The 22425-nt window shown below is 47.4% G+C and overlaps 2 protein-coding genes across 7 annotated transcripts; one reads left to right on the forward strand and one right to left on the reverse strand.

The window, feature by feature from the left end:
- Window positions 1-1161: 1161 nt before the first annotated feature.
- Window positions 1162-7331, reverse strand: ATP5PD (ATP synthase peripheral stalk subunit d). 6 transcript variants are annotated; one of them, XM_054256464.2, is made up of 7 exons: window positions 6655-6711; window positions 6040-6114; window positions 5466-5596; window positions 4497-4593; window positions 2435-2506; window positions 1512-1574; window positions 1162-1367 (listed from the first exon to the last, which is right to left on the reverse strand). In XM_054256464.2, exons 2-7 carry the CDS (start codon window positions 6076-6078, stop codon window positions 1236-1238), a joined length of 534 nt encoding a protein of 177 aa, XP_054112439.1. In that variant the 5' UTR covers window positions 6079-6114; window positions 6655-6711; the 3' UTR covers window positions 1162-1235. The 6 variants fall into 6 exon arrangements, with proteins under 6 accessions (XP_054112439.1, XP_078230737.1, XP_078230736.1 ...); XM_078374611.1 differs by having other exon boundaries at window positions 5992-6114; XM_078374610.1 differs by having other exon boundaries at window positions 5900-6114.
- Window positions 6945-22317, forward strand: KCTD2 (potassium channel tetramerization domain containing 2). The gene is made up of 6 exons (XM_035301739.3): window positions 6945-7322; window positions 8933-9041; window positions 12434-12525; window positions 16124-16219; window positions 18597-18722; window positions 19475-22317. Exons 1-6 carry the CDS (start codon window positions 6984-6986, stop codon window positions 19502-19504), a joined length of 792 nt encoding a protein of 263 aa, XP_035157630.1. The 5' UTR covers window positions 6945-6983; the 3' UTR covers window positions 19505-22317.
- The last annotated feature ends 108 nt before the right edge of the window (window positions 22318-22425 follow it).

The following is a 22425-nucleotide window of genomic DNA, read 5'->3' on the forward strand; positions in this document are numbered from 1 at the left end:
CCAGCACTTTGGGAGGTCAAGAGATCGAGACCATCCTGGTCAACATGGTGAAACCCCGTCTCTACTAAAAATACAAAAAATTAGCTGGGCACGGTGGCGCATGCCTGTAATCCCAACTACTGAGGAGGCTGAGGCAGGAGAATTGCCTGAACCCAGGAGGCGGAGGTTGCCATGAGCTGAGATCGCGCCATTGCACTCCAGCCTGGGCAACAAGAGCGAAACTCCGTCTCAAAAGAAATAAATAAATAAAATAAACTTAACTGATGAAGTTAAAATAATTTTCCACATTCAAATACAAAAAGCTGCATGTTAACTTCACAACATAAAAGTTTCCCTTTTGAGACAGTCTCACTCTGCCTTCCAGGTTCAAGCGATTCTCCTGCCTCAGCCTCCTCAGTAGCTGGGATTACAAGTGTGCACCACCACGTCTGAGTAATTTTTGTATCTTTAGCAGAGATGAGGTTTCTTTTTTTTTCTCCCCAATGGAACTGTGATGATCAGAGACAAGGTTTCACCACGTTGGTCAGGCTAGTCTTGAACTCCTGACCTGGGGATCCGCCCACCTCAGCATCCCAAAGTGCTGGAATTATGGGCATGAGCCACTATGCCTGGCTAATTTTTGTATTTTTAGTAGAGATGGGGTTTCCACATGTTGGCCAGGTTAGTGTACAATTCCTGACCTCAGGTGATCCACCTGCCTGAGTCTCCCAAAGTGCTGGGATTACAGGCATAAGCCACCGTGCCTGTCCAAAGTTTCCTTTTCTAATACCACTTTCATGTTCAAAAGCTGGAACACAGAAAACGAAACAGCTGCTCTTACAGCTAGCCATTTAGACCAGCTGTTCTTGCGACTTAATAATGACAAGCAGGAGCACTCCCTTGGAACCAGGGGTTTGAAAGCAAAGAGGAAGTTGAAGAGAATCAGCAGGTAACAATTCCTTATCACATCACAGTGAAATACACTGCCATAGGCCCTGGTGTTATCTGTTGCCATTTCAGTAGTCCTGGGGCCTCCCTAAGTGGTGCCTACATAGTCTGTCAGAAAAACAGCCCAACAAACCTCCCTAGGCTCATGTTTCCATTTTAACAAAACCCAAATCCAGTGACGCCACCTCAGAAGAGAGGCTAAACTATCTCACTCACACAGAAGACATACCCAGAACTGTATAATTACTTTTATTTTTAATGTCCAGAATGTGTAATATAAGGGCCAGAGCCTCCTCCTGGACTCAATTTTATAAATTCTCAATTGGTTGGTGAGGCCAATAGGGATACTTTTGCTTGTCCAATTTGGTTTCTGGGAAAGCTTCGTTCAAGTCCTCAATGGTCATCTGTTCAAATGGAATTAAGTTCTTATACTTCTCCATCTGGAAAGAGGGGAAATGTGTTAGTTAAAGTAAACAGAGATGGAAAGCAGAATATCCAAGGCGGGCTCCTGCCACCAGGTGAAAGATGTGTGACCATGAAAGAGAGAAACAGTATTATAGGCAATGGCTACCCATCATCCTTACCTTTTTCTCATATTCTACAACCCTGGCCTTTGAGAGAGACACCCACTCAGCACAAGACTTCACCTTTAAGAAAAAAAGAAATTCAGTTCTGAAACCAGGCTGCCTTCTATCCCAGTGGCTGCTAAGGTAGGAGTCCTCCCAAGACCCACTCCTGCTTTCCCACTGCTCTATGGAGAATCCGTGGTTACCCTGACTACTAGGGGGCGCTCACTCTGAGAGGCAACCCACAGCTTTCCTAACACACAGAAGCCCATACAAGAAACCAGCTTAGGATGGCAGCACCAGGCTGCTTCTCCAAGTTCCTCACCCAGAAGACCTACAGAATGTGTTTTCATAGGGCCCAGTCACTGAATGGTCAGGACAAGCCACCTGAGCACCTAGCCAGATTTATCTCTGGTGAAGCCACTGAGTTCCAAAGTCTGGCCTTCAGCACTTTCAAGCAAACAATTAGGTATTTGAATAGTACTTGGATAAATTTTCTAATTCCATCTCCTTGTTTTTAACAGCTTTGTTGAGGTATATCTGAAGTATGATAAAATGCACATAATTAAAGAACACATTGCTAAGTTTTGATGTTTGTATCCACCTGTGAAACCAGCAGTGTCTCCTCTCAACGATCCCCAGGCAGCCACTGTAGATTAGCTGCATTTTCTAGAATTGTTTTTTTTTTAATTCAGTTTTCTGTGGAATTGAGTTTTATAAAGATGGAATCATATGCTGTACTCTTCTTTTTCTTGTTGGCTTCTTTCACTCAGCATAATTATTTTGAAATTCGTCCCTGTTGCTGCATTTACTGACAAGCCATTTCTTTTTATGGCTGTTAACTCTTTTTCCATTTAACTCACTCCACCTTAACCCAGCTATAATATAGAGCTGCGAGGATCAAGAGAATTTCAGAATAAGCAAGAGCCTCAACTACTTACATCTTCTTTTTCTTCAGCATCCACCAGGGCAGTATATGGATCCTCTGGTATAGGAACCTTCAGGGCATTAAACTACAAACACAAGGACAGTGAGTCATCGCCAACACACCCAGGAGCCCAAGAGGGCTGGAAGCTACTAATCCTTAGAGACCATACTGAAAGACATACTGTGTCCCAAGCGGATACCAGCATGCATCTCAAGTATTGTATTGGAAAGAATATTAGACTGGGAACAGGAACTCAAGGGTCTCCTCAGCCCTATCACAAACTGGGAACCCTAGACAATTCTTTATTAAAATGAGCTTCATTTTTTTCCTGTGAAAAGGACAGCTGGATTTAATGACCAAAATAAATGACCTCTTAGCACCTTGAATTGTAAAAAAAATTCTGATTTCTCTTCTGCATGAAATCCTAGAGGGCTGACTGGTGGAAGCAGCGCTGCATAATGGCTGGTCTCCTTAGAAGACTTCCTAGTGTTATGGCTCCAGCACTTAACACTGCCTGGCACAGAGCAGGCCCTCCATAAGCATCTTTGAATGAATAAGCAAATGAACTCTGGATATTGAGATGTGTATCAGAGGAGGATAGGTGGATGAGAAATTACAGCTATAAGGGACAGTTAAAAAGACAGAGCAGAGGCTGGGCGTGGTGGCTCACACCTGTACTACCAGCACTTTGGGAGGCCAAGGAGGGTGGATCACCTGAGCTCAGGAGTTCAAGACCAGCCTGGGCAACATGGTGAAACCCCGTCTCCACCAAAAATACAAAAAATTAGCTGGGCATGGTGGTGCTGTGGTCCTAGTTACTTGGGAGGCTGAGGTGGGAGAATGCCTTCAGCCCAGGAGAAAGAGGTTGCTGTTAGCCGAGATGGCGCCACTACCTCCAATCTGAATGACAGAGTGAAACTCTAACTCAAAAAAAAAATAAATAAATAAAAAACGGAGCAGAGAGATGGATCACCTGAGCCCAGGAGTTTGAGACCAGCCTGGGTAACATGACAAAACCCTGTCTCTACCAAAAAAGAAAAAACTACAAAAATTGGCCAGGTGTGGTGGCAGCACGCACCTGTAGTCCCAGCTACTCAGGAAGCTAAGGTAAAACGATGGCTTGAGCTTGGGAGGCAGAGGTTGCAGTGAGCCAAGACTGCGCTACTGCACTCCAGCCCAGGCAACAGAGCCAGACCCTGTCTCAAAAAACCAAACAGGAGGCTGGGCGCAGTGGCTCACACCTGTGATCCTAGCACTTTGGGAGGCTGAGGCAGGCAGATCACTTGAGGTTAGGAGTTTGAGACCAGCCTGGCCAACATGGTGAAACCCAGTCTCTACTAAAAATACCAAAAATTAGCTGGGTGTGGTGGTGTATACCTTTAGTTCCAGCTACTCAGGAGGCTGAGGCAGAAGAATCGCTTGAACTTGGGAGGCAGAGATTGCAGTAAGCTGAGATCACGCCACTGCACTCCAGCCTGGGCAACAGAGCAAGACTCCATCTCCAAAAAAAAGAAAAAAGAAAAAGGACAGGAAAAGAGTGGAAGAAACATTAGTTTGTTACAAAGGGAGTCAGGTAGGAAGCTAAAAGGAACCCAAGAGGTGGGCAAACATTTAACTTGAAAGCCCTCTGGGGCATGGTGGCACATGCCTGTAGTCCCAGCTACTCGGAAGACTGAGGCAGGAGGATCGCTTGAGCCCAGGAGTTCTGATATCGTTCAGGTGTCTGCACTAACTTCGGCATCAATATGGTGACCTCCAGGGAGTGAGGGACCACCAGGTTGCCTAAGGAGGGTGTGAACCAGCCCAGGTCAGAAACAGAGCAGGTCAAAACTCCTGTTCTAATCAGAAAGCCCTCTGGCTCCCAGATTAAGGCTACACTGTACTGCTGAATGGACAGAGTCTAAATCGCTGCACCTATTTACAGTTAAATCTACCACAAGGCCTTTGGCCATTGCCATCTTTCCCAAGCTTCCTTAGGGGTCTGACTGTCATGCGTATGTAATTATTCACATTCCTGCTCCCCCTCACACACAGGCATATTACAAGCTCAGTGCTTTAGAGATCTGAAGTCTCACCTTCTTCTCAAAGTCATCCACCAAGCCTGCTTTGGCCACATTGGCCTTGTAGTAAGCCCAGTCAATAGATGGTGGATTCTCAGGTAAAGCAGCCAACCTGCTCACAAGGAAAAGCAAAGTTAAGATTGTTCATAAGCAGTAGAAAATTCACTATTTCCCATCCCTTCTTTCTATGGCCTGGAGAGTCATCACTTTCCTCTCCTAGGATCATAATGAAAATGCAAGGATTGGCCAGGCATGGTGGCTCACGCCTGTAATCCTGGCCCTTTGGGAGGCTGGGGCAGGTGGATCACCTGAGGTCGGGAGTTCGAGACTACCCTGACCAACACGAAGAAACCCACAAAAACCCTATCTCCACTAAAAATACAAAAAAATTAGCTGGTCATGGTGGCCCATGCCTGTAATCCCAGCTACTCAGGAGGCTGAGGCAGGAGAATTGCTTGAACCCGTGAGGCAGAGGTTGTGGTGAGCTAAGATTACACCATTGCACTCCAGCCTGGGCAACAAGAGTGAAACTCTTTCTCAAAAAAAAAAAAATCCAAGAATTTCTTTATATGTTGTCAGAAGGGCCTCAAGAATTCATTTGTAATTCCTTAATACTGTTTTCTTTTCTTTTCTTTTTTTTTGAGGTGGAGTCTTGCTCTGTTGCCAGGCTGGAGTGCAGTGGTGCAATCTCGGCTCACTGCAACCTCCGCCTCCTGAGGTCATGCGATTCTTCCACCTCAGCCTCCCGAGTAGCTAGGACCACAGGCACATGCCACAACACCCCGCTAATTATTTTGTATTTTTAGTAGAGTCAGGGTTTCACCATGTTGGCCAGGATGGTCTCAATCTCTTGACCTCGTGATCTACCCGCCTTGGCCTCCCAAAATGCTGGGATTACAAGCATGAGCAACCGCGCCCGGCCAATACTGTTTCCTTTCTAGATCCAGTGGCAAGTATGGGGTTCCCTCTCAGAAACATACTGACCTGGAGGTTAGGATCTCATTCCAGGATTTCAGGGAATTAGCAATGGCCTTTTGGTTTTGGGGTATGATCTCCCAAAAAGCTATCCAGTCAATGGTTTTTAGAGCAAGTTTTCGCCCAGCCATCTTGGAATCCTGAAAAATAAGTCAGATCAAAACAAGGCTTTTTTTCAAGGTGAATTTTCAGTTGGGAAAAATAATAAGTAACAAAATAAGAGCTCTTAGAGAGAATCTTTTAAATCTCAGAACATCCAAGCCTTCACATGAATCACTTGAACCCGGGAGGCGGAGGTTCCAGTGAGCCGAGATCATAGCACTGCACTCCAGCCTGGCAACAGAGTGAGACCCCGTCTCAAAAAATTAAACAAATAAAAGACCAGGTGAGGTGGCTCACGCCTGTAATCCTAGCACTTTGGGAGGCCCAGTTGGGTGGATCACCTGGGGTTAGGAGTTCGAGACCAGCCTGACCAATATGGAGAAACGCCATGTCTACTAAAAATACAAAATTAGCTGGGTGTGGTGGCGCATGCCTGTAATCCCAGCTACTGGGGAGGTTGAGGCAGGAGAATCGCTTGAACCTGGGAGGCGGAGGTTGCGGTGAGCGGAGATCGCACCATGGCACTCCAGCCTGGGCAACAGGAGCGAAACTCCGTCTGAAAAAAAAAAGAAAATCTATTGCTTAATCCCCAGCACCTAGAACAGGTCATGAGCATAGGAGATGCTCAATAAATCTTTCCTGAATGAGTAACTGAACCCTGCATTTGAGAAGCCCTGAACGCTCTACCCGTTCGAATCCTGGAAGCCACCGGAGGATGGGGAAGTGCGCAGCCCTGCAGCCCGCTGAGCGTCCCTTGGCAAGTCAACACCTGCGTAACGTTTCCCCAGTCCCCCAACAAGACTATTGAAGTCTGCCGCGCTGGGAGCGGACTGCGCGAGCCACGACTTATGGCAAAGCCTAAATCAGCGGCGCCCGGGACACAGCCGGGCCCCGGTGACCCCGCGCCCGGGAGGGGTGAGGAAGGGATAGCGAGGAGAGGCGCGGCAGCTACACAAAGGGCACTCTGCCAGCGGAGCAACCCGAGGGCCCGGCGTCCCTGACGAGGTATGTATGACAAGGGTCAGTGTGAGGCTTGGAGGGGGCAGAGCAAAGGAGAACTCCAGGGATGGGATCCAACGCCCGCAGCCCCACTCACCTTCACCGACCCCAGCTGCCTATCGTCCACAGCAGCAAGTAACGGAAGTGGGTCACCGGAAGGTCTTCCCTCAGCCAACCCCAAAGCCAAGGGGGTGGGCCTTATTTCGCATATCAGCCAATAGAAATGAGGGCTGGTTTCGGAAGTCTCGCCCCGGGGGCGGGCAGAGCGCCTCCGCCGCGCGGGTCCCCGGGCGCTGGTTGGGGGCGCTCCCGTCCCTCTCCCCCCTGCCCCACCCCCGCCGATGGGCCGGCCCGGCTCTCCCTGCCGAGAAATGGGCCAGCCCGGCTGCGCGCGGGCAGCGGCGACGGCGGCGGCGGTGGCCCAAGATGGCGGAGCTGCAGCTGGACCCGGCGATGGCGGGGCTGGGAGGGGGCGGCGGGAGTGGGGTGGGCGACGGAGGCGGCCCAGTCCGCGGGCCTCCCAGCCCACGCCAGGCTGGCCCCACGCCCCGCGGGCACGGCCGCCCGGCCGCCGCCGTCGCGCAGCCACTGGAGCCAGGTCCCGGACCCCCAGAGCGGGTAGGGGGCGGCGGCGCGGCCCGCTGGGTCAGGCTGAACGTGGGAGGCACCTACTTCGTGACCACCAGACAGACCTTAGGCCGGGAACCCAAGTCTTTCCTCTGCCGCCTCTGCTGCCAGGAGGACCCGGAGCTGGACTCAGACAAGGTGTGCCCCGCCCTCGGGCGCGCCCCCGGGCCTTTGAACCCCGTCATTCCTCCTAGATCCGTCCCCAGAGGCCTGAGACACGCTCCTCACAGGCAGCCCCCTCAGGCCTGGACCCCCACCTCCGCCTGCCTCCCACGCTACGCGCAGGGGCCTCAGAGGGACCTCCCTCTTCCCATTCTCTCCCCTGTTCAGGCACATTCCGGCTTTCTCCCTGACCCCACCGTTCGTTCTCTGAGACTCCTTCCCACACTGCCCCCACTCGCACCCACAAGAACGCACTCCACACCCCTTCTCCATATTCTCTGCCCCTGACATCCCACTGAGATCTGCCTGAGTTTTCCCTGGCTCTTCTTCAGCCCCCCACTGCCGGTGCCAGATGCATCCAGAACTGGGTCAGGTTGAGCTCAGGCATCCTTGTAGCTTTTTCAGACTTCCTCTCGGACCCCTCTGCCAAGTTGGGCTTCGACAGCTGCAGGAAGTGCTTCTTGTGATACCATACTGCTTTCCTATAGTCCTGGTCGCAGAACTTTTGTCTGGTAACAGTGACTGGTTTAGGTCCATATTTAGATCAAATGCGTTTTTTGGAAAGAGGTTACCGTTTGCCGTTGCAAATCTAGGCTAACCGGCTAAGACAGAAGGAAAATGAAAATCTCAGAGTGGTGGTGGGCAAGATGCATGGCTGCTAACCAAAGGGTTGAGAGATGACAAGACACTTAAATCATTTCCAGTTTGAACTGTGTCTATTTATTTTTAACTTTACGTGTTCACCTTGAAGTTCTCATATAGCACTCGGCTGGTCACCCCTCAAAACCGAGCTGGGGTTGCATAAACATCCGTTGTTTTCGTTTATTCCTCTCCCATCTGTCCTCTAAGAAATCTCAGATTGATGGAAACCTATACTGCCCTAACTTTAAAGAGACTTCAAAACCCTTGCTGATAAAGGAATTATTTTTATCTACCCTATATCTTCCTTGTGGTAATAGAAGCAGTTTCTTCTTGTTCCTTTTACTGTAAAGATGAGTAGGATTAAAGCTACTCAGAGCCAAGTCCTGGCAGTACCAAGCTTCCTCTGGGCACAGAGCTGGGGTGTGTGAGATTACAGCTGGCAGTGCAAACTCCCACTGATGTTGGCCTTGAGCTCAGGAGCATTGCCAGCTACACAGAGGTTTTCTTAGAATTAGGAATGCAGTTCAGGGGCAGTGGAGAAGTCAGAATGTCCATTTCAAGCAAAGACTTCAATTACACAGCTCTGACATTTCCCCCTTTCTTAATAACAGACACTCTACAGAACAATGTTTGTCATTGTAATTATTGTCCAGGCAAAGATTTTCGAATTCCAGCCAGTAAGTAAACACCTAAATGAGTATGACCGTGTGTCTGTAACACCCTACCTAAGATGATGTTCATGTACAAGATGTATAAAGCTGGCTTTCTTACCAATATTTTGTGATAAGCAAATGTGTAGCAAAACTTGCCATCACTAAAATTTTTTTAGCTGATGGAATGAATTGTTGTCTTGGAGCGCTGACAAAGATGGTGAAACCCTGTCCTGCCTTTGTTTAAAATGCTCCTCAAAGCTCTACAATGATACCCTTGTGTTTGGTTGACAGGATGAGACGGGGGCATATCTGATTGACAGGGACCCCACCTACTTTGGTCCTATCCTAAACTACCTCCGCCATGGGAAACTCATCATTACTAAGGAGTTGGCAGAAGAAGGTAAGAGGACTGTTTGCAATGGGGGTTTTCAAAATTCAAGTCGAATCTTTAAAGTTGTTTTACTGATTTAAATTTCGTTTGAGAGTTTCATCAAGCTCACGTGCAGGTATAGTTTCGGGTTTATGAAACTGCACAGGAAGCCTCCAGTTACCAGGCTTGTCTGAGGGAGTCATGTTTAAGGAAGCCTCCTTAGGCTCTGTTCAGCTTCTTGGTGAGAAGGAAGATAGGTAGCTCAGCTTTGCGGATAACTTCAGGGGTTCTTTCCAAATCTCTAGAATTGTCACAATCCTTTTTTTTTTTTTTTTTACATTTATTTGTTTGCTAGCAGTGAGTGTCTGTAGTCGGAAAAACCAAGACTTCTCTGACATTCAGTTATTTATAGTTTAAATTTTGGTTTGAACTCGCAGTTGTACAAAAATAATAAAGGCTTGGCCTCATTTCTTTTAAGACTCTGGCCTCATGCTTCCCTGTAAATGTTTGCAGCTGACCTAATTCATTCTCTAGTTCATTGTCAGGTGTATCATCAGTTGCCTCATCTTTTGGTTTGTAGGGCATCGGGACCCTAAGTGGGTCTAGTCCACGTTCTACAAGGCTTGGCATGGTCCCACTGAAGGCATTCAGTTGTAAAGGGGACTGTCCCTAAATCCAGGGCACCCTGATCTGGGAGCTTTGGCTCTGAGTAAGAAAGCTTGTAATGGCTGTACTAATTAATGAAGTGACTGCAAAACAACTCTGTTTCAGCCAGTAAAAAGAGAAATTGCCCTCTCTTTTTTTAAATGTCTTTTTTTAAACAATATTTCAAATGCATACAAAAGTAATGGGAATATTACAGTGAATTCCGTGCATCCACTATCCAGCTTCAACAATTACCAACTCGTGGGCAATCTTCTTTCTTTTTTTTAAAAGAATTTTTAATTTTGGGGGGTATATAGTAGGTACATATATTTATGGAGTATGTGAGATTTTTCTTTTCTTTTCTTTTCTTTTTTCTTTTCGAGATGGACTCTCCCTCTGTTTCCCAGGCTGGAGTGCACTGGCATGATGTCAGCTCACTGCAACCTCTGCCTCTGGGTTCAAGAAATTCTCCTACCTCAGCCCCCTAAGTAGCTGGGACTATAGGCATGTGCCACCATGCCTGGCTAATTTGTTGTATTTTTAATAGAGACAGGATTTCACCATGTTGGCCAGGCTGGTCTCCAACTCCTGACCTCAGGTGATGCACCCACCTCAGCCTCCCAGAGTGCTGGGATTACAGGCCTGAGCCTCCATTGCCCAACCTGAGATGTTTTGATACAAGCATGCTGTGTGAAATAAGCACATCATGGAAAATGAAGTATTCATCCCCTCAAGCATCTATCCTTTGTATTACAAACAATTCAATTATCCTCTTTTAGTTAAATATCTTTTCTAATGCCTTTAATTAAAAAACTGTAGTTTGAAGTAATTTAAAACTTAGAGAAAAGAGTAAGAATAACACAGAGAACTCCCTTTATCCCAGATTAACCAATTTTCTATGTTATTTTTGTCATATTTGGGGTTTGGAGAAATTTTGTTTGTTTGTTTGTTTAAGAGTCAGAGTCTTGCTGTCTTGCCCAGGCTGGTCTCAAACTTCTGGCCTCACGTGATCCTCCTGCCTCAGTCTCCTGAGTAGCTGGGATTACAGGTGAGAGCCATCATACCCAGCTTTTTTTTTTTAAATCATATTTTCATTGTCCTTCGTCCTCTCTTTTCTCCTCTTACTCCCCCATCCTCTTACCTCTCCCACCACAATTCTTTTTTCTTTAAAGATGGCGTTTCGCCATGTTGACCAGGCTGGTCTTGAACTCTTGACCTCAGGTGATCCACCCACCTCAGCCTCCCAAAATGCTAGGATTATAGACATGAGCCACTGCGCCCAGCCCACAAGTCTTATTTCTAAACCATTTAAGAATAAATTGCAGATTTTACCCCTTAATATTTGTATGATTTCCCAAGAACAAGGATATTCTCTTATATAACCACAGACAGTACAGTTATCAAACTCAGGAAATTTAATATTGATACTTTTATATACAGCTTATTTTGTTAGTTGTCCTAATAATGGCCTTTATATCAAATTTGTTCCTGTGAGATCACACATCTTATAGTTATCCTAAGGTCTTTGAATTAATTTTGCATGGGAGTCTTTCAGTGATTGCCTTTTATGTTTTGTTTATTTATTTATTATTTTTTTTAGAAGAAACGGAGTTTCACCATGTTGGCCAGGCTAGTCTTGAACTTCTGACCTCATGATCCACCCACTTCGGCCTCCCAAAGTGCTGGGATTACAGGTGTGCACCACCGCACCCAGCTTATGTTGTTTAAATGATTAGGATCCTATTAATTTTGGTCCACATAAATTTGTACACACACCTCCACCCCCACCACCCCAGTTTTCTTGAAGGCAAATTGGGCATAAATATCAAGTTCAGGAGGTGTCCAACATGACTAGCTCCAGGAACTAAGTGACATATGGGAAAGGTATCCTGCAGCTACCAGGTGCCAGGTAGAGGAAAGAGGGTTGAAATGGAGTGAGCAGAGCATACCCTGGCGTTTGACTAATTTATGTTGGAGAAAAGGTCATGGGCATACCGAAAATAGCAAAGAGAGATTTCCTAGGCAGAAGGAGAGAGATTAGATTTGCATTTAAATAATGCTGTTTTTAGGCCAGGAGCTGTGGCTCGTGCCTGTAATCCCAGCACTTTGGCAGGTCAAGATGGGCGGATCACCCGAGGTCGAGGGTTTGAGACCAGCCTGGCCAATGTGACAAAACCCCAGCTCTACTGTAAATACAAAAATTGGCCAGGCGCAGTGGCTCACATCTGTAATCCTAGCACTTTGGGAGGCCAAGGCAGGCAGATCACCTGTGGTCAGGAGTTTGAGACCAGCCTGGCCAACATGATGAAACCCCATCTCTACTAAAAATTTAAAAAATTAGCTGGTGGTGGGCACCTGTACTCCCAGCTACTCGGGAGGCTGAGGCAGGAGAATCGCTTGAACCCATGAGGTGAAGGCTATGGTTAGCCGAGATTACGCCATTGCACTCCAGCCTGGGCAACAAGAGTGAAACTCCATCTAGGGGAGAAAAACATAAAAAAATTAGCCTGACATGGTGGCTCGCACCTGTAGTCCCACTTACTCAGGAGGCTGAGGCAAGAGAATCGTTTGAACCCAGGAGGCGGAGGTTGCAGTGAGCCGAGATCCCACCACTGCACTCCAGCTTGGGTGACAGTGAGACTCTGTCTCAAAAAATAAGTAAGTAAGTAAATAAATAAATAAAGCAGTTTTTAGCAAGCATGTAACCTTCAGCCTCTCCTTGGTGCTTTCCTGCAAACTCACACACCTGTCTGACTGCGGTTTGGTCCTTGTTCCAGGTGTGCTGGAGGAAGCGGAGTTTTACAACATTGCATCCCTTGTGCGGCTGGTTAAGGAAAGGATACGGGACAATGAGAACAGAACTTCACAAGTAATGTGTTTGGACCTGTTAAGGGGGGGATGTCTCAAGTGGCCCTCTGTTGGTTGTCTGTGATTTGAAAAGGATGCCTTTCCCCTTATCTGTGTGGAGCACTGTCTGTTCGCAATGCAGGGAATGCACACTCAGCCAAACTGCACAGGAGAAAACAGGAAAGAAGAAACAGCAAAGAAAACAGAATAGGCCTATGTCCCAGTAGAATGAGAAGATTGTGGCTGCTCACCAGATGGCAGGAGGAGGCGCCCAGGGCACTTAAGGTCCACAACCTATTCTCTCTGATCGAGTAGGTCTCCCTCCTAAAGACTGTAGAGGTCTTGGTTCCACCTCTTGGCCACTCTCTATGGAGACAAGCCTTTAGCACATGATGGAGTCACATACAGCTCCTACTTTGCAGGCTCAGGTGATTCTCCCACCACAGCCTCCTGAGTAACTGGGACTACAGGTGCAAGCCACCATGCCTGGCCAATTTTTTGTATTTTTGGTAGAGAGGAGGTTGCGCTTTGTTGACCAGGCTGATCTCAAACTCCTGGACTCCAGTAGTCCACCCACCTTGTCCTCCCAAGTTATTGGGATTACAGGTGTGAGCTGTGCCTGGCCTTGATTTTTATATTAACTCACATTTAGTAACAAGAGTGAAAGGGAATTTGCCCACCTATTTAGAGGAAAGGTGTTAGGGCATACCTATTTTACATCTTGCCATTCATCATGTGTTTGAATGGCCATAATAGCTTCTATTAGGCCCTTGGGATTCTGTAAGTAATTGAAAGTCCTTGCCCTCAAGAAGCTTGAAGTCTAGCCAGAAGAATAGACCCTCTCTTTCATGCGTTTAAACTCTGTTTTAAGAAACTACAACTTTGGAATTAAGAGGTCTTGGGAAAATTAGGAAAAAAAAAAAAAAGAAAGAAACTGCAGCTACAGATTAACAGTAAGAGAGGGCAGAGTCTTACTCCACCATGACTGCCTGTCTTGTAGCATAATTGCCTCTTATCCTATGAGATACTGGTGGTAGATGCTTTAGGTGTAATCCATTGCAGCACAGAATTTTCCTGCCATTAAGAAGGCAGTACATTTCTTTAATTTTTTTCTTTTTTATTTTTGAGACAAAGCCTCCGTCTGTCACCCAGGCTAGAGTGCATAGAGATGGAGTTTCACCGTATTGGCCAGGCTGGTGTTAAACTCCTTGAGCTCAAGTGATCCACCTGGGCCTCCCAAAGTGCTGGGATTACAGGCATGAGCCACCATGCCTGGCATAAATTTCTTTTTAAAAGTAAAAAATAATGCCTGTTCTTTTTGTGTTAGATTTCATGTTTCAAAGTTTTCTGGCTCTAGGCCAGGTGCGGTGGCTCACGCCTGTAACCCCAGCACTCTGAGAGGCTGAGGCAAGTGGATCACTTGATGTCAGAAGTTCAAGACCAGCCGGCCAACATGGTGAAACCGTGTCTCTACCAAAAATTGGCCGGCTGTGGTAGCGGACACATGTAATTCCAGCTACTCTAGAGGATAAAGCAGGAGAACCACTTGAACCAAGATAGTGGAGGTTGCAATGAACTGAGATGGCACCACTGTACTCCAGCCTGGGCAACAGAGTGAGACTTCATCTCAAAAAAAAAAAAAAAAGTTTTCTGGCTCTAAATGGAATATCTGGATGAGTAACTGACACTAAAGATGAAAAATTAACTTTCTTATCCACTTTCTCCAGCAGTTTGCAAAGGTGAAGAGAAGGGCTCATTCATTTATTGAGTTCTTCCATCTGGCTTACAGCTGAAAGGCTCCTTTTTGATGTTCAAAGGTGGCTTTGTAGTTGGTTTGCAGATTATTACTTGAAATGTGATCCACTGTCACCAGTCTCTTTGGTATCTTACATTTATGTGGTATCTTTTACTATTGTAGATATTTAATAGTTTAGACATTTTGGTAATCTAGTCTTATCTTCAATTTTCCACATTCTAAAAAATGACTGCTTACTGTAAATTTTGATGGATTTGAATTTTGTAATTTGAAATGATTCAAATCGTGGTACCTGAACATTCTCCCTTCCTCGTCATCAGCTAATTCCTAGAGAACATTGTAAGATTTCTATTTGATAACCACAATTAAATTTATTCTTCTTGTAGATTCTGAAGCCTTGTGGATTCATACCCCTTTGGAAGCTTTTTGTTCTAGGAATGTCAAGACCTTTTTGATCTTAGCTGATCTTTCCATTTGTTCTTTTTATGTAATGAAACTGAAAATGAATTTGATATTGTTCAAAGACACCCTCTTTGGCACTTGTCGTACATGGCTGTAAGGTGAAGTTGGCCATGTGTGGATTATCATTTTGTTTCCTTTTTTAATTTTATTTTATTTTGTGTGTGTGGATTTTCAGACACGTTATCTCTTTGAATTTACCTGTAGCCCTTCACACATGCAGCATTCAAGCCAAGCCCAAGATGTGGGCCTCGACCCCACCTTTGTTCTTAGCTCTTAGTGGCTGCCACCTAACTACTTTCCTATTTCTTTTTCCTTTTTTTTTTTGAGATGGAGTCTCGCTGTGTTGCCCAGGCTGGAATGCAGTGGTGTAATCTCAGCTCACTGCAGGCTCTACATTAGGTGGGCTAATTTTTGTATATTTACCAGGTACAGGATTTCCCTGTGTTGGCCAGGCTGGTCTCGAACTCCTGACCTCAGGTGATCCACCTGCCTCAGCCTCCGGAAGTGCTGGAATTACAAGCATGAATCACCATACCCAACCTTCTATTTCTTATAATAGTATTTTTTTCAGGTGATTGCTCTTGGTGCATTTGAGAGCACCAGTGGTTTACTTTGGAAGAGAGAAGAAAAGAGGCAATATAATGGCATCTTAAATAACTGGGACTTTGACAACTGTGGCCAACATCACAGATCTTTTGTGATACTCTACATTTTGTACTATAAAACAATTGGGCTGGGCGCAGTGGCTCACACCTGTAATCCCAGCACTTTGGGAGGCTGAGGCAGGCAGATCACCTGAGATCAAGAGTTCGAGACCAGCTTGACTAATGTGGTGAAAGCCCGTCTCTATACCAAAAATACAAAAATTAGCCGGGCATGGTGGTGGGCGCCTGTAATCGCAGCTACTCGGGAGGCTGAGGCAGGAGAATCTCTTGAGCCCAGGAGGCAGAGGTTGCAGTGAGCCGAGATCACACTGTTGCACTCCAGCCTGGGTGACAAAGCAAGACTCCATCTCAAAAACTAATAATAATAATACTAATTTTACCTTATTTTTGACTTGGGGAAATGGATTAAATCTAAGTTCATCAGCATAGTTGCTCAATCATTCATCCCTCTGAAGAACAGAATTATTTTACCTTTTTTTCCTTTCTTTCCTTGGACAACTTTTTATTGAAAAGCCACAGTATCCTGGCTTGTGGTCATTTAAAAAGAAAAACATTTTTTAAAGAGTGGGGGGAATAGAAATGCCACAGTACTATTTGTAAAAGGGGTAAGTGGGTGGCTGCCAAGAAAAGATTTCCAAGCAAACTCCTTTCCAATGTTGATTCATTTGAAGAGCCCCTCGGGGCACCTGCAAACTGTGGTGCCCTTGATGTTCTCAGTCTATGCCTGGTCGTTGCAGGGCCCCGTGAAACATGTGTACAGAGTCCTGCAGTGTCAAGAAGAAGAGCTCACACAGATGGTCTCCACAATGTCCGACGGTTGGAAATTCGAACAGGTACATCTCTTACAGAGCAGCCACCCCAGACCCCATTCACCAGGTCTTCAGCTCTTTGAACAGTCACCGTGAACAGCCAGTTAATAACCCTGGGAGATGGGTAGGGCCAGGTGGGATTATTTTCCAAAACATGGGCAAAGAGCCATTCAGTGGGCACTGCTGGTCAGTGGTATATGAGGAGTTGGGGGAACAGAGATTCAGTGGGCGCTGCTGCTCTGTGGCACATGAGGAGTAGGGAACAGAGATTCAGTGGGCACTGCTGCTCCGTGGCACATGAGGAGTAGGGAACAGAGATTCAGTGGGCGCTGCTGCTCCGTGGCACATGAGGGGTAGAGAACAGAGATTCGGTGGGCGCTGCTGCTCCGTGGCACATGAGGAGTAGGGAACAGAGATTCGGTGGGCGCTGCTGCTCCGTGGCACATGAGGAGTAGGGAACAGAGATTCGGTGGGCACTGCTGCTCCGTGGCACATGAGGAGTAGGGAACAGATTCGATGGGCACTGCTGCTCCGTGGCACATGAGGAGTAGGGAACAGAGATTCAGTGGCCGCTGCTGCTCTGTGGCACACGAGGATTGGGGGGAGCAGAGGAGCATCATGTTTTAGCTTCACATCCAGACTTTGCAGGGGAGTCAGCGAGCACTTGAGGCTTCAAAGTGCCTCCCTTTGGTGGTTTGTGTTCCCTCACAGGGATTCTAGAATGAGTCCCTAAAGGAGACTGGGATTCAACAACAAGCCTTCCATTTCTTTTCCCAGGATCAGAACTTTTCGGTTCTGAATGTCTGTGTAATCCACCACGAAGAGCTTGGTGAACAGCTGTGCTAGGAAGGGATCGGGCACCGTGGGAAGTGTGGTGCGGCCGTTTCCCCCACTTCTCCCCACTTCCAGTTAATGATTAAGCTATCAAACCAAAGCTGACAGTAGGAGCTTCACTGTTTTCCTCCATTAGATGGCAGACTTGTTCAGTTGTCTTGTTGCCTTCAAAACACAGGAAGGCCAGAGCAAATAGAGTAAATATGATTTTATATGGATTATGCCTACTTACGTGTAGAGTTTTAAGAGGTCAGCAGCTGTCTCACCAGATGCTTACCTTCTAAAAGAAAACTCACACTTTGCATTAATGGTATTATCTTACAGATCAAGTGCAAAGCTGTCTCTGCCTTCAGAGCCAGTGCTGATTATTCCTCATGCTTAGCTTCCACCATGAAATCCACTCTGCCTATGCTGTTAGCTTGGTTCTTACTGGGCATGGGTTGTAAAACATTGCCAAGAGTTTAATGCCCTCCACTGCAGAAGTGTCTTTCCTGATATTAGGTCTTAAGCAAATGATTTTTTAAAAATGATTCTTTGTGAAACTAATGAATAATTTCTTGTTACATTTCTCATCTTATTACTGACCTGTGGGAGGACAGAGGGTGTTCTCATTGCCTCCCTTCTGGATGAGGAAGTCAGTTTCAGCTAGGCGGAAGTGCCCCGAGCCCCATCTTACCGCAGTCAGCCATGCCACCCACATGGGGCTTCGCCTGCTCACTGGGATACCCTCACTCTCTGTCCAAGCTGCTCCCCTGCGTGTATATTTCCCCTTTAGAATTAAGTACTGAATTTAATTTTCCAAAAAAGGTTAAAAGTACCACGCGGTGGCTCACATCTGTAATCTCAGCACTTTGGGAGGCCATGGTGGGAGGATCGCTTGAGTCCTGGAGTTCGGAGGCCAGCCTGGGCAACATAGTGAGACCCCACCCCTTCTTTATGAAAAATAAAAGAATTAGCCAGGCATGGCACACACCTGTAGTCCCAGCTACTCAGGAGGCTGAGGTGGGAGGATCACTTGAGCCCAGGAGGTAGAGGCTGCAGTGAACTGTGATTGCACCATTGCACTCCAGCTTGGGTGACAGAGCAAGACCCTGTCTGGAAAAAAAAAAGTACCAGCACCATATGACTTCCAGTAGCTGATCAGTGATTCACTTGGTGCTTTCCAGAGCCTTCTGAGTGCCAGTCTCCTGTCTACGGCTTCTGCTAGAGGAGCCAGCTCTGTGTGTGACTGAAACACGTGTCCATTTTGTTCACAGATGCGTAGTCTTTCCCCTTGGTGTGATGAAGGGAGCATGCGTGTGTTAATCCGGCCGATGCCTGTGGGGGGACTTCAGAACTTGGGTGAAGGGACAGTACTGGAGCTCATACTTTTCCCTGGGGGAAGCCTCACTGAGGATGCCCTGATGAAGAACAGGCCCATTTACACCCTGGGGCTTTGGTGGTCCCAGAGAATTCTTTATCCTTTGAGAAGTAAAACAAAAGTTCGGTTGGAGGAAGAGTGATTCGTGTAGCACTTTACTATGGTAAGATCGCTGTGTGCATGTTCACTGTATTCTTGGCTCATCAGCTCATCAGCATCGGATCTTCCTATAACTATGGCAATGAGGATCAGGCAGAATTCCTCTGTGTTGTCTCCAGAGAACTAAATAACTCTACCAATGGCATCGTCATAGAGCCGAGTGAAAAGGCGAAGGTAAGGAACCCCTCTCCAGGCAGCTGCCTCTGGCCTGCTTGTTCGCAGCCCCTCTGTGGCCTTTTCCTGAACTCTTGCTCCTTACTTCTTCCCTGGCCTTCTAGAGCCAGCGTGGTGTTTTCCCCTCGTTTTGTTGGTTTTGACTGTGTAATTGAAATTGGGATTTACAGAGCACTGACGGGTTTTTAGTTAGGAAATAGGAACCTAAAAAGGATAGGCTTTCTCCATCCTCTGCCAAATCAATGAAAAGAAAAGCTGGTTACCACTAATTACTACAGGGTAGGAATTCTGAACTCAGACTTGGAAAGAATTTTGCCTTTATTCTTTAAAACTGTTGTTTTTTCACTGCCTCAGGAGAAAAAGGGTGTTTTCTTACCTTTGTGACCTTTACCTTCCTTAAGTTCCTGGAAAATTGTTTGACACTGTTTCTTTTCCCTCCACCATGCACCCGCCTCACCACACACACACGCGCGCGCGCAGCTTCTAAATGGCGGATACCAGGTAAACTGGAACCACTCCCTTTAGGCTGGCAAAGCTTTGGTCCAGCAGCACATAAGCTTCAGACCCAGCTGTGTCCAGCAAGAGAGTGTTTCGCACCAAAGCACTGCGGGTGAGGCTGAGGCTGCACCCCTGCTCGCTTCCTGGGATGACAGGACTGTCATGCCGCTCACTGGGTCCAGTGGAAAGCAGCCCCCAACGTCTCTCTCTTTTCCCTCAGCTGCCTCAGCCTCTCCCCTGTCTCCAACTTTCAGATTCTGCAGGAGAGAGGATCACGGATGTAAACTAAGACCCTGAAACTCCAGACCTTCAGGAGAGCAGTCAGCAGAGCCCCTCTGTGAAGTGAAACCTTGCTCCTGTCCAGTGACTGAGCCACTGCAAAGCACTGCTGAGCCTGGCCCCCTATAAAGAAGTGTTCTGGTCAAAACTAAAGGAACTCCCTCCCCACCCACAGGACTCCGAAGACAGATGCGATTTCTGGCTGCAGAATACCTTTTCAGAAACCTGTTTTCATTTTCTTAGCCAGTGTTAGAACAGATCTTTACAACAGCGGCTGGGCTGGGTTCCCAGTCAGAGCCTTTTGGGAATCTGGGGGATGAGGGAAATGGCCTGTACTTTTAGGAAGGTGGAGCAAAGGAAAGAGGATTGTTCCTGCCCGTGCCATGGTTTCACCCGATGTGTGCCACATTGGATGTTAGCAGCTGCTTTGGAACACTGCCCCTCCTGTGCACCCTCAAAGACCTGCAGCAGATGCAAAGGGTTCTAGCTGCAATTTGTTGAGTTGAGGTTTTAGGTAAAGCATAGAGATGCCATAGCACACCACATTCCCATGAATAGAGTCTCCAAGGAAAGGGAGGATGGGGTGTCCTTTATTGTGTTGATCATTTCTCTGGATTTGGGGCTCTCAGCTGCCACCACGTGCAGCTTTGCCTCAGTTTTCTCCAGCTGCCGGGACCCTCCGGAGAGCTTGCTTTCCCTCCGGTAGGAGGTTTGAGACAGGCAGCATCCTGCCCTGAGTCAGCCAGCCAAGTGGGAGCTTTAGGGAGCTGATGGAACTGCACCTGCAGCCTCCTCTTGCCCCCATTGACCCTGTTACCTTCCCTGGCTTTTTCTACTGGACCAAAGATGAAGGGACTTAACGGACCTTTTGATGGCTTGGGGTGGGGAAGGCTATTTCTTTGAAAGTTGCCAAATGTGTTACGTTGTTGTATCTCAAAGAGTTATTTCTGTGACTGTCTCTTGGAAATGCCTTGACTGGATGTGCAATATTTGTGTCTTCTTGGTTTCTGACCTTGACAAACCTGCTCCCCTCTGTGCTGTACCCAGTGGTGTGTATATGTGTGCTAGACAGCCTGAGGACCCCCTGTGTCTCTGACCTTCCCTCACCATTACTTCCTATTCTGGAATGCCACACTGGCGAGGATCCAGGGCAGCAGCGCTCTCCTTTGGGCTGTGTCTGCAGAGCTTGTGTCCACACTTTTCTCTCCGAGCGTCCGGGTCTTGCTGAGCAGTCATGGAATGCAGTGAAGCCAGGGGACCCTGTCTGACCCTGATAACTCAGTAGCATAGCAGATGGCACGGGGAAGGGGCTCTGGGAACTGCTCCTGTGAAAGCCGCCTCGAGCCAGGCTCTCCTGCCCACCTTCCTCTGCTCCACAGTGCACCTGCTTGCCAGGTGCGTCTGGGTAGTAATTTCTGGAAATGACTGTAGACTATGCCAAATGTTTTTAGCTTCTGACCTAACCATGCCCAGATGGCTTAACTTTTCCCTAGGACCTCACTGTCCTTGTTTCTCTGTATCTGTAGCATAGCACAGAACCCAGTATACAGGGGTTTCTGCTGACACATCAGTGTCTACACACCTGTGTGCCACATTTTACAGCAAATGTTAGATGAACTGCCGCCATCAGTAAAAGCAGCCACCCCTTCAAAAGAGTCACAGGCATCCATACAGTCATATCTTTCAGGGAAAAAAAAAAAGATTTAGCGATTTAGATGTAGCCAAGGAAAGTAGTAATTGCGGGAAGGACTGCTCTGAGCCGAGGAGGAGGGAGGACTTTGGAAGAGGTGCTCCTTGGCCAGGTCCAGTGAGTAACATCAGACTGACAGGAGGAAAGCAGCTTGCATTGGGGTCTTGTGCCTGTCTGCTTTCCTGGGACATGCCTGATCATCAGCGGGCTGGGGCTCCTAGTCCCAACCCCAGCTTTCTCACCAGGTTCAGCAAGGAGGCCTGGTGGACAGACAGACACTAATGTCCAGAACCTCCTAAGGGCGCCATTTCCTTCGTTCCTCTTCTCAGATTCCCCATTTGCCCCTGTGAAAAGACTGCAATTGAGCCCCAAGCCACACACTCTGGGCAATGGGAGTGATATTTCCGCCCTCTGGGGGGCTGGTGTTCACCAAGTTTCCCTCCTCGCTGCAACCCAATGACAACTGTATTGTTCCAGCGCTCCAAGATTCTGAGGCCGATTGTTTTTTTTCAGATTTCTGGGAGCATTGTTCACCCACACCCTTTAGGAACCAAGCTGGTGTTCTTGCTTGAAAGCCTTGTGCCCTCAGAGTGTCTGGCTAATCATGTCAGAGAGGTCTGCGTGGCAGTCTGGGGCTGTCATGTGACCAGTGACCCACACTCTGTGCTGCCCTGTATTGCCAAGCGGGGAGGGGCCTGCCTTTTTCTCTGCCCTAGGTCTGGGACGCAGGTGATGCCAGCCAGGTCCAGGAGCGCCCAGCACCCCTCAAGCAATGACACAGTAGCACTGATTCTGTCTTTTCCTCAGAATCTGGCCTTTTTCCATGACAGTGAGGTGGGGCCTGGCCTCCTCTAAAGTGGCTTCCTTTCTGCACAGTTATAACTGCTCTGGGGGTGTCAGCAAGGCCAGGGGTGGGGAGCCACAGAATGCTGAGGAGGAGGCCCAAGAGGACACCCGCACCCTCCAGTGTGGCCTTTGATCCGGACCTTTGGGATGAGGCTGTCACTGGTGGGTACCCTCTGTTCCTATTTGTGTGTTTAAATAGTCTGAAATGCTGTGACTTTTTTTTTTTTTTTTTTTTTTTTTTTTGTCAATACAGATAGGAAATAAACTTGTGAATCTCGAGAACTCTGGTGTGTTTTCCATCACTGCAGGCTCTGGGTTCCCACCATCACTTCCTGTCGAGGGTTCTCACAGGACCCTCAGGGGTCTCAGGAGATGACTTCACCTTTCCCA

The sequence above is a fragment of the Callithrix jacchus genome, chromosome 5 (genome assembly GCF_049354715.1).
Source record: "Callithrix jacchus isolate 240 chromosome 5, calJac240_pri, whole genome shotgun sequence".
Taxonomy (NCBI): domain Eukaryota; kingdom Metazoa; phylum Chordata; class Mammalia; order Primates; family Cebidae; genus Callithrix; species Callithrix jacchus.